This window comes from Bidens hawaiensis, unplaced genomic scaffold, assembly GCF_021521415.1.
Source record: "Bidens hawaiensis isolate Kalapana, Puna unplaced genomic scaffold, B.hawaiensis_p1.1 tig00025122_1, whole genome shotgun sequence".
In the NCBI taxonomy this organism is placed as follows: domain Eukaryota; kingdom Viridiplantae; phylum Streptophyta; class Magnoliopsida; order Asterales; family Asteraceae; genus Bidens; species Bidens hawaiensis.
Genome location: NW_027493995.1, coordinates 70,841 through 82,164, shown reverse-complemented (window position 1 = coordinate 82,164; position 11,324 = coordinate 70,841). Strand labels below are relative to the sequence as shown.

The 11,324-nt window shown below is 34.2% G+C and overlaps 2 protein-coding genes across 2 annotated transcripts; both read right to left on the bottom strand.

Annotated features, from left to right (window-relative positions):
* Positions 1–256: 256 nt before the first annotated feature.
* Positions 257–4,024, bottom strand: LOC143570861 (RNA pseudouridine synthase 7-like). Its single transcript, XM_077056400.1, has 12 exons — positions 3,930–4,024; positions 3,799–3,842; positions 3,651–3,728; positions 3,485–3,585; positions 3,323–3,410; positions 2,469–2,547; positions 2,288–2,370; positions 2,138–2,203; positions 2,001–2,057; positions 984–1,115; positions 532–755; positions 257–426 (listed from the first exon to the last, which is right to left on the bottom strand). The coding sequence occupies exons 1-12, from the start codon at positions 4,012–4,014 to the stop codon at positions 324–326; spliced, it is 1,140 nt and encodes a 379-aa protein (XP_076912515.1). The 5' UTR covers positions 4,015–4,024; the 3' UTR covers positions 257–323.
* A 2,532-nt stretch (positions 4,025–6,556) lies between these two features.
* On the bottom strand, positions 6,557–10,264 carry LOC143570865 (glutamate-1-semialdehyde 2,1-aminomutase, chloroplastic-like). Its single transcript, XM_077056403.1, has 3 exons — positions 10,094–10,264; positions 9,049–9,222; positions 6,557–7,724 (listed from the first exon to the last, which is right to left on the bottom strand). The coding sequence occupies exons 1-3, from the start codon at positions 10,262–10,264 to the stop codon at positions 6,657–6,659; spliced, it is 1,413 nt and encodes a 470-aa protein (XP_076912518.1). The 3' UTR covers positions 6,557–6,656.
* Between the last annotated feature and the right edge of the window lie 1,060 nt (positions 10,265–11,324).

Genomic DNA, 11,324 nt, shown 5'->3' with positions numbered 1-11,324 from the left:
CTTCAAAAAGATATGTGTAATGTACAATGTATATGGATTTATCAATGCACAATGTATCTACAACTAGGATGTAGATCCGGAATAACTTAGTTCTGGAATTAGGATGTACCGATGTAGAGCTGGAAAAGTGGAGGTTAACTAGCCTAATGCTGGAATTAGGACGGATTATCATTTACTAATCTGCAATTATGCTTAGTGCTGGAATTAGCTTAATTGTACTTTACTTAAATATTTTTTAAGATTAATAATTCTTGACACAACACGTTTTGCATGAAATAATACTGAATTTAAATCAAAATTAGTAGCAAAAATTCAAAAAAAGATTAGCTCAGAGATGCCCAATCTGGATGTGGACATTCATATACCCAATCAGGGCCTCTGTATCGCACACAATGAAGCCATAAACCTTCTTCACTGCCATCATATCTGTATTCAAAACAATAATTTTATTCACAAACCAAATTTAAATAGTGAGAATATAAAATGAAAAGTGTTTAAAAGGATTTTAAAATTTAAATGCTTATTAATTACCCTATAGGAGCCAAGTTTGGGCAATTAGTGCACATTGGATCAATGTCAAAACCTTCACTGGAATCTTCGTGTTGACTATTGCAATTATCATTGGAGTTGTCTTTCAACGAATGGTCTGACTTCACCGCGTTAAATGATCTCCTAGAACTATTATCAACATAATCAGTTAGGTAGAGTGTGTCGTTGGCTATTGGGTGGCCCGTTGATTGCAAATGTACACGAATCTATTTAAGACAGTCAAAAGGTCAATGTCAAACAGGCAGATTTGGATAATTTTTTCCCTAATAGGTATAGTCTGAACTCTAAAAGGGTCAAATGTTGGTCAATTTATAGTTTTCATGCATAAAGCCTTCCAGATATAAATAGTGCTTTGAAAAAGATATTACTCGTGTTGACCCGTTACCTTACCCATTGACCCACCCAATTCTCAACCTCAAAATGCATTTTCTTACTTGATGAGTTCTTCCGGTGATTGGATGACATGATACGATACTATATTTCCCATTAGTACAAATTCTAGTAAATTTTGTGCAGGCGGCCTTCCCGTTTAACGTCTTACCGTCTTTTTCATCAAAGTCCCCTACCTACAACATGGCAATATTTATGAATACTATTTGAAAAATGTGAGAGTAAGAATACGAGGTGGTAATTTTAACTCATTTGTGTAAACATGTCAGTTTAGTTCATACTACGGATAAAGTTTTCAAAAATAGCTAAAATGAAAACAGGTTAAATGTAGAAAAGCAACTAGTAACCCAAAGTGTATTCAAAGGCATCAAACCTCTTAAATTGTTTTATTTATACATTCATATTATCATAGTAATAATATACTGAGGTTATTTAGAAATTGCTACATGTTTTGACCCATTAACATGGGCCAAGGGTAGGGCTGTAAATGAGCCAATCTGAGCAAGGTTGGGCTCAGGCTTGATCATAAACGTGTTGGCTCAGCTCAGCTAGTTTATTTTAACAAGCTGAAAAGTCAAGCTCGAGCTTAGCTCGTTAATTTTTTTTTCAACACGTATTTATATATAAAAGAACAAAAAAAATTGTAACATACACGTAATACAACATTTATAAACTAGAGAAATTATAACATATGCATTACTTTAGCTTTTTTTTTTAAAGATGAAGAGGTGGATTCAAAATATTATATGTATTATTTTATGTTTTTTTCAATAGTTTTGTATATTATTACCGTTATTGTGTGTGTGTGTGTATTAAAATTTGACGTTTACTTTAAACGAGCCAATCAAGCGAGCTAGTTATCGGCCCGAGCCAACTGCAACGCGGGCTCGGCTCGTTTATAAACCAAGCCGGCTCGGCTAGTTTACAAACTAGCTTTTTTTAAGTCGAGCTTTTTCAGCAAGCCGAGAGCCTTTTGAACAGCCATACCAATGGGAAGTTACCTTATACATCAAGTGGACATAATCAAAAAAGTAATTGTAACTCAACATAAGTCTTTTTACCTCTGCAGTACTCCTTCCTTCTCGAGCATTAAAATTTACCCTCAAATTCACAATTTGCTGAACAAAATTAATAATAAAATCAACATAAGAAAAAAAATCATCATTAGCCAAACAACCCTCCTCAAAGGAAATATTACCTCCTCTTTGGGAAATTCCCCAACTACTTTTGCAATATACTGTTTCTGCACCATCCCAGATTCAATCTAAACAAAATTGATTATGCATCAACTTTTAAGCATATAAATATGAAAACTTAAAAATAATTAAATAAATAAATTAATTATTACTTGTTGCCTGAAAATATCAGCTTGAGAAGCACTTCTAGCAAGAATAAGAAGTCCTGAAACTAAACGATCTAACCGATGAATCGCTTTTGTAGAGTTAAGAAGTTAGGCATTTTAAAATGTAAATGTAAACAGAACTTTTAGATGGGCAGGATGGTAATTTGCAAAATAATAAGTTGGATACGAAAGAGAGGTGCCAAATCATGTTCTGCCTGAAGAATACCAACAACAGTGTTTTTACGGTACTGCCCACATGGATGTACCTGAAGAAAATAGGGAGTTCAAGATAAAGCCCACCAACTTTAAACATTTTAGCAGTTTAGTAGTCCATAACATTTTTTTGCAGTTGTTATAGACTTGTATCCTTTACTATCAGTTTATTTAATTACTTGTTGAAAATGCCAATTTGACATGTTTAACAGGTTGAATATTTATTTTGAACAAGTTTATATATGGGTTAATATTTTGGGGGGGGGGGGGGGGGTGAGCAACCAGCTTTCAGCATGTTAGTGTTTTAGTCCCTTAACGTTTACTTTCATCATTATTATATTTACTGATTGGTACCTGTGGTGGCCACATAAGAATTTAACTTGTTTAACTCCTCAAAATTGCATTTTTAACAAGTTTGAAAAAAGATAACGAAAATTTGCAAAAAAAAATTAAGGGACTAAACTGCTAAAATGTCGAATGTAAGTTGGTTTGATCCAACATTAAACACAAGTAGGCCAGCAAAAGAATGTTCACGTTTGTTCGTTTAACTTTAACCGGACAAATGGTTGAGCACGAACAATTAAACGAAGGGGGTTTTCTTCGTGTTTGTTCATTAAGAAAATGAATGTGTTCGTGTTCGTTTATGTTCGTTCATCAACGGTATAAACGAACGGTTGATGAATGTGACCGAATGAATACAATTGAAGATAAATAAGCAAACATAATTGAGCATAAACCAATCAAGTAAATGCATAATGAATATATTAACAAACGTAAATGAACCAACTTAAACAAACAAAAGTACAGAAGCTCACAATTTGAACTTACGGGAACTGAAGCAGGCTTGCAAACAGTAAGCACATCTTCACCTTTATGCAAAACCGTAACATCCAAACCCATCACGGGGGGCTCATGCCTAAATTTCATATAAAATTAGCATCTTGATTTCACATAAAAAAAACAAGTATGAATTTGTTTAACATTACACACCTATGCACAAAGTGACTGATCTTTTGTGATGATTGAACTCTATACGAAACAGGCACCGTCTTTCCGTCCACTTGTATTCGACCCGATTTAACAGCAGAATCCTACATGTTTACCATATCATGAATCAAACGATACAGCAATCAGATAATATGATGTTACTTTTTACATAATAATCGCGGTTTCGGCCTTTGAATTCATCAGCAAACAGGTCAACAATGGTCTTTCCGGCCCACCGATTCTTGGCCTGGTGTTGAAATTAACCGATTAGGGTTTTAGAATATAACAGTAATTGAATTGGGGATGTAGGTACGTACATGAGAAATGAATTCGAAGTAATAGGGTTTAACATAGCGGATTCCTGAAAGTAATTATAATTAATTAAAACTATGAGTTTACGATAATAATAATAATAAGTAGATAGAAGGAAGGAGAAAACGGTAAATACCGTTTCGGAAGATGTAGTCGTGGCGTTGGGGTGGGTTGGCCGGAGTTTGCCATACGATCTCCATGTTTTCTCTGTTCCTCTTCATGCTGTTATGTTGTTTAATACTTGTTATCTATGGGATATTATATAATATTAGGAGTTTGTTTACCAGTTTACTGAGATTGAGATTTTAAAAATACTTGAATTCGGTCGGTATTCTTAACTTCGTTGCGGCATTGGCTCTAGATTTAAAAAGTAATTTTGTAAACGCTTAAAGCATTTTGACACATGTTAAAACTTATGATCAAATCGACACGGGTTAGATCGGTATTAATAACATTCGTTATGTTACCGGAAGGAAACCTAAATAATAAAGTTGTCATTAACATATTTAAAATAAAAGACCAAAGAAACAATAGTCATTTTTGGCTACGAGTCGACAAGAATTTTTTGGGTACTGATTATGTTCATTACAGTCGCATATATAGAAAAGAAAAAAGCAGAAATAAACAAAAACAAAATATATAAAAAAAAAAATAAAATTTAAGCATATAAAGCAAAATAATGAAAATAGAAAAGCCTAATAAAATAATTTAAAAAGTATTCGTGTACCGTCTCATGGTTTTTAATCTTATTTATAAAAATAGTTATAAAATACGTACTTGTCATGAACTTGTTTTTACTGTGTATACGACAAAATCACAACATAATACTAGAGTTCATTATTTAAGACACCTAGTTGCAATCCCAATTAGCCCACACATTGAAGTGGCGACACGATGGGAACTCTAGATCGGTTCATTACCGTACTGACATTCGCTTAATAACCTATGGACATAAAAAACTAAAATGACTTGAATAAAACTTGTATTAACACATAGATAAAAATCTACACGTGTTCAGTATGTTGTGGCGGCACCGGCTCCGTAACATCAAAAAACTTATGTCGTAATTTAAGAAACCGTGATACAAGATCATGCAAAACGTTTATAATTAATTTTTAGGTTTCGTAAATGGGTGCACATGTAATGGTTACATGATGAATTTTCACAATAAAGAAATGGTTTAGTATCCAAGTGCTAACCACTAGCTTGGTTTAATGGTTTATAACCAAATGATTATGTGTTATAGTCACACTTGAGTTGGAGTGAAATAGATGGAAAAGATATTAGTTGTAAAAAAAAGTGGCATATAGCAAAAGGCGTTCCAATAGATACCAAGTAGTATTCATCAAAGTTTTCAAATTATATATAGGGTGTATAATTGCATTTATAATTTTTTTTAATTTAATTTTTAGTAAGAACTAGAATTTTTGATCTGCATGTTAGAGTATTGTGATATTTTGGCTGTTGATTATTTGGATTTGGCTTACACAATATTTTAGTCTATGGTAAAGAAGAAAACATGTGTTAACCATGAAAGAAAAGATGGTAAAGTTGGCAAAGGAGAAAACGTGTGTGCCAGTGAAGAAAGAAATATGACAAATGAAGGATTATGCTGTAATATGTGTACACTCTGCATAAAATTACCTAACAAAGATTCACAATAACTTCTCACATGAGTAATCTTCATTTATATAATAATACTTGAGTTTGTTATAAAACCTCCATCATACCGATACGGCCGCTAAAGAATTGCTGCATTAAGTGTTGACCATGACTATAGTTAATTCATAATTCAGATAATCACTGGGTGCATTAACGGTTCAATTTGCTTTCATCAAATTATGGTGGTCTAAACATATAGGAGCTTTTAAGAATCACAAAAATTAAGTTGGTGGGGTGATATGATAAAGGTTAAATTCGAGATAGCCAATCTCCTAATTAAAAATAGCAAAGAACACAAGACTTGGAACAATTTTCTTTTTGTTTACTTCTGATGCAGCGATTACAATTTTAAAGAAAGAAAAACATTAAACATGAGTTCTACTATTATGCTAGAAAATGGGAAAATGCAGATGATTGTGGCACCACTCTAATTTGAATACTTCCAACTCCTTATCCAATTGTGTTGCTGACTGATCACTAATCGGTTTAACTCCTGGGTCATTAATGGGTCGGGTTTGCTGATTTGGGTTAACAGATAACTGGGTCGTATCATGATAAGTTGGCTAAGGTTTGAAATAAGAAGTCATGGGTTCAATCCCTATTGTGTGAAAAATTTATGAAGGTTAAAACGTAAAATTGGCTAAGTTAAAATTATAAACTTACAGTTAGTAAAGAATCTTTGTCTCTGTGTTTACCTTGTCTATATGTTTACTTTGTTATTAGGCTGTTTCTTATTTTCCTTAAAACCAACTTGACGGTTATCATTTTCTAAAATAATGGCCCATGTTATACCCTTATTGACGGTTTTTGCTTTGTAAAATAAGTCCATATTACTCAGTTACTTATATAGCATGCCCTTGTTGATGGCCTAACTATATTATACTAAGAGAGTATGGATGGCAAGAACCAACCGGTGACCTGAAGTTGTCCGTAAATTTCACTTTGTTAGTTTGTCACCACGATGACAACACTTGCTAAGTTGAGAATGTCTAAAACATGTATGTTCAGCTTTAGTAACTTAGTGGCCGATGTTATAATATGATTCAAAGCACAATACACATAAACCTTATGGGTAATGAAACTGGCAAAAAGAAAACATACACGAGCACACGTCAAACATAACTGCAAATCAAGTCATGGCTACAATCAAAAACACCACTGCCTAAACAAGGAACAAAACTCAACAACAATACAACCCAATCTAAAGATCCTTAAAAACCTTCTCAGCAGCATCTATGGTGCGTTCAATATCTTCCTCCATATGCTTCAACCCAGTAAACCCGGCCTCAAACTGAGACGGAGCAAAATAAACACCTTCTTCCAACATAGCCCGATAAAACTTAGCAAACTTCGCCGTATCACTCTTCTTCGCATCATCAAAATTATAAACCGGACCCTCAGTGAAAAAGAACCCGAACATACCACTAATATGCCCTCCACTTATCGCGTGACCTGCCCGTTTACCTGCATCCACAATTCCCTCTATAAGCCGGCCCGTCACTTTATCCAAGTACTCATAACTCCCCGGTTCTTGAAGCCGTTTGAGCGTTTGAATGCCAGCTGTCATTGCTAGCGGGTTCCCGCTGAGCGTCCCCGCTTGGTACATGGGTCCTGCCGGTGCCACCATCTCCATTATCTCTCGCCTGCCGCCATATGCACCAACAGGAAGACCGCCACCGATAATCTTCCCCAAAGTCGTTAAATCAGGTGTTATGTTAAAAAACTCCTGGGCCCCACCATACGCCAAACGGAAACCCGTCATGACTTCATCGAATATAAGTAACGAGTCATTTTCTTTCGTGACGGTTTTAAGAAAGTTTAAAAACTCGGGTGTTGGTTTAATGAAGCCTGCGTTTCCGACAACTGGTTCGAGAATAACAGCGGCAATTTCGCCTTTGTGTGTGTTGAAGAGGTTTTGGACGGCCGTGATGTCATTGTAGGGTGCAGTTAGGGTGTCTTCCGTGGCGGATTTCGGGACGCCTGGGGAGTCAGGGAGGCCAAGAGTTGCGACACCACTGCCGGCTTTGACTAGATACGGGTCTGCATGACCGTGGTAACATCCTTCAAATTTTATTATTTTGTTTCTGCAAGTGAAGGCTCGGGCTAACCGAAGCACACCCATGCATGCTTCAGTTCCTGAGTTTACAAACCGAACCATTTCTATGCTCGGTACGGCTTGTAGGACCATTTCAGCCAGTGTGTTTTCAAGAAGACATGGTGCGCCGAAACTGGTTCCTTTTTTCATTGTTTCAGCTAAGGCTGCGAGTACCTGCGGCTCGGTTATTTTAGAAAAAATAAGTCAGGAAATGAATATGCATATTCACATTTGCAGTTTGTGGAAAACATGGAAGAAATAAAGACGCATTTATCCTCCAAACACCCTGAAGGGAAAGAAAGATTTAGGGGCGCGAATGGGTCAGTTTTAGGCTTGTGAACAAACTGAACGTCCAGTGAACCGTTCATGAACGGTGAACCATTAGGCGGGAAATTTGCTTATTTAACAAACGAACAAACATGAACAAAAGATTTTGTTCATTTAGTTAAACGAATAAACATGAACACATGTCTCATCCGTGCATTTATGTCTGAGAACATTCGTTAACATCTAACTTGTTTATGTTCGTTCGTTCGTTTGCATTCATTTATGTTCGTTACATTACGTTTGCTTAAGTTGGGTAACTTATTGTTCTTTAATATACTTATTTAAATTTTTAGGCCCATTACAATTTAGTCTAATTCTGATAACTTTTTAGGCCCGGCACATTATTTTTCACATTTACTTTTAATTGGTTTTAGCTCAGTAATGTTCGTTCATCTATGGTCAGTCAAGTTCATTCGTTTACGTTCGTGGGCTGTTCATTTATAATGTTAGCGAACATAAACGAACACAAACACGTTCATGTTCTTAATGAACAGACATGGACAAGAAAACTTCGTTTGTTTAGTTGATTCGATCGTTTATTGAATTAAAGTTAAATGGACCAACAGTAACACGAACATGCTCCATTCATGTTCGTTTACAAGCTTAGTCGGTTTGGGTAGATGGGCTCAAACCAGACAACCAAAAATTCAGTTATTGAAAACCGTTCGGTTTCCGTTTTTTACCATTTGGGCTTGAAATTTTTGGGTAAAAAGAAATCTGGCCTAGAATAATGAATTGGGGCCTAAATCCTTTTGTCAATTAATGATAATTGATTATTATACATTTGTGCTAAAATATTTGGGTTACACTAAGTATTAAATTCTTATAAATTACTATATATTCGATTCAGATCTTTTTTTTTTCTGTTTTAATTACATGCAAACCAGAGTTTGAAAAAAATAATGCATGCAAAACCGAAACCAAACCAAAAATTTGGTTTTACGAAAAGATATAACCAAACTGTCGATTTCGTTATGGTTCCATTATTTCAGTTCGTTTTTTGGTTATTTCGGTTTCATGCACACCCCTATTAAGAATGTTTGATTGGTAACTATGTAGGATCTCTGTTTTAACATTTTAGTTGATTTTTCATAATAATATGGTTTTGTGATTTAAAGTATACTTATAGAAACAAAATTGTAATAACTAATAAGCATATGTATTATGTTACCTCGTCGTCTGCATGACCGATGATTGCGGGACCCCATGAACCAACATAATCAATATATTCATTCCCATCAATATCCCACATGCGTGAACCCTTGACCGAGTCAATTATAATAGGTTGACCACCAACCGATTTGAAAGCACGGACCGGGGAATTAACACCTCCAGGCATCAGTTCCTGCCAATAAGCAAACATTCATTTAATAATAATGAAAGCATAAGATGAAATTAAAGGGAATGAGAGATTATTCAAAACCAAGATGTTCCATTATAATAATCAAATAATAAACTTGGCAAGTACATCACACAGGCTGTATTGCTGCAATCAAATAATAAACTTTTTGCTTTCGAATTAATAGAATCGGGATAAAAACAATCACAATAGGTCTCAAGTTCATTACATTCTGGTTCAAGTTAACAGTGACACATAAGCAATTTCCCGGTTTCTGGTCTACCATTACATTATACTGTAAAAATTTCAACCTCAACACATTTTGGTGCAGGCAGTTAGCCCAAATAATTATGAATGTAATACTTGCAGGGTAATTTTCAAGGCATTTAACCTAATTGCTAATGAACATCAGCCTTCAAAACCATAATCCATCTAATTATACTGAAACTATAATAGAGAAACATATATAATTATGAAATTAATACCATGTGAAGCTTTTTTCAAGTCGTTTTTACTAAAATGTTAAAGGACATCACTATGCAAAAACCAAAATCCATCTAATTATATACTGCAACTATAATAATTAAAAAAAAAAAAAAACATGCATATAATTATGAATTTAATTCTCTGTAATTCTATCTCCAAGCAGTTTTAACTAAACTGCTAATGAACATTAGTACTCAAAACCTGAACCTATATGATTATACAGAATTTATATAATAGAACTATAAAACAGATTCACAATTATGAATGTAATAGTTACAACTTACAATCTGCAAGTCAATTTCCCCTAATTAACTATTCATACAAAGTCAAATAAAGTTATTGGCGAAATTGAAAGAGGTAAAGTGAATGGAGATGTGTAAAGTAAATAAACCTTGGCGGCATTGAAAGCTTCTTCGGATTTCTTAAGAGTGAAGGTCTTCTTCTGCTCGTCGACGGAAATCGTCATTTTAACGGAGGATAAACAGCAACGTGATGAAGATCGATGACGTGTTGCAGGTGCGTGAGTGAATTTGGATGGCAACGATAACCCTATCCCCGCCATTTCTTTCTTCTCTGCTCTGGTTTGACGGTATTGTTGAAGATAAGGAAAATAGGAGATGTGTTGGACTATTGGATTGGGGGCTTATTATTATATCTGCCTAATTGAGACTAATCAAAAATCAAACATTACCCGTGGATCCAAAAATTATTGGTGGATCCAAACGTTATTAAAAAAGTAAATAAAAAAGCTAGCCACTTAGCTTTCATTTTCCAAAATAATAATAATAAGTTAAAATAACAACAAATGATGACGTGTGCTTTATTTTATTATAAAAACATTATATTTTTCTTTCGTTTTCAGTTAAATAATATTTTTTTATACTTTTATCATTATGATTTTTTTAACTTTTAAAGAACACTAAACAATTATAGAGGGTGAGCATGTTTTTCCAAATATACTCATCAACAAAAGTTTTTCTATCTTATTCACTTAAAACCACGTACAACTACTCTATATATAATATAGAGGACCCACTCATAATAAAATAGAGGACCTGTTGTGAATGCCCTTAGTTTTAAATTTTGTACGAACAAGTCGTATACTTGTATTGGATTGTGACACCCATTAATTAACGTGTTTTATAACTAGTTGGATTATCTTCAAGTGATGCTACGAGAATTTGGTTAGTACTGGTTTGTCATGGTACGTGTACTTGTTGTAGCAAATGGAAGAAAATTTTCAAAAGAAAAATAATATTATTAATAATATATAAAGTCATGGCACGCCTAAAAAGATATTGGCAATCGTATAATTTATGATACAAGAAATACTCTCTTTGAACACAATTCTTTTTGCAACAAAAAGAAATTCTTTTAAAAGTTAACGAACATAAGTAATCAATAAAACCAAGTTGAATGAAAATTAAAATAGTTAAAGGCGTATATTATTTGCAGGATAAGGAGGAAAATAAAAATTAAAATACAAACAACATGAAGTAAATTCCACAACACGGTCAGACGAAATCCGTATAGCAATTTTCGTATACATTATTATTAGCAAGCGTCTCTTCCGCTTCGTGGCGGGTTTTCAGGAATCAAACTAGAAGATAAGCGACCTAACA

Bases quoted from the DNA above. Each gene is read 5' to 3' on its own strand.
- LOC143570861 (XM_077056400.1), bottom strand. From the start codon at position 4,014: ATGAAGAGGAACAGAGAAAACATGGAGATCGTATGGCAAACTCCGGCC. The intron at 3,586-3,650 runs GTAAAAAGTAAC...GTAAACATGTAG, and splicing joins GCCGAAACCGCGATTATTAT to GATTCTGCTGTTAAATCGGG. The intron at 3,411-3,484 runs GTGTGTAATGTT...TATGAAATTTAG, and splicing joins ATCAGTCACTTTGTGCATAG to GCATGAGCCCCCCGTGATGG.
- LOC143570865 (XM_077056403.1), bottom strand. From the start codon at position 10,264: ATGGCGGGGATAGGGTTATCGTTGCCATCCAAATTCACTCACGCACCT. The intron at 9,223-10,093 runs GTTTATTTACTT...GCTTATTGGCAG, and splicing joins AAGCTTTCAATGCCGCCAAG to GAACTGATGCCTGGAGGTGT. The intron at 7,725-9,048 runs GTAACATAATAC...ACCGAGCCGCAG, and splicing joins TCGGTCATGCAGACGACGAG to GTACTCGCAGCCTTAGCTGA.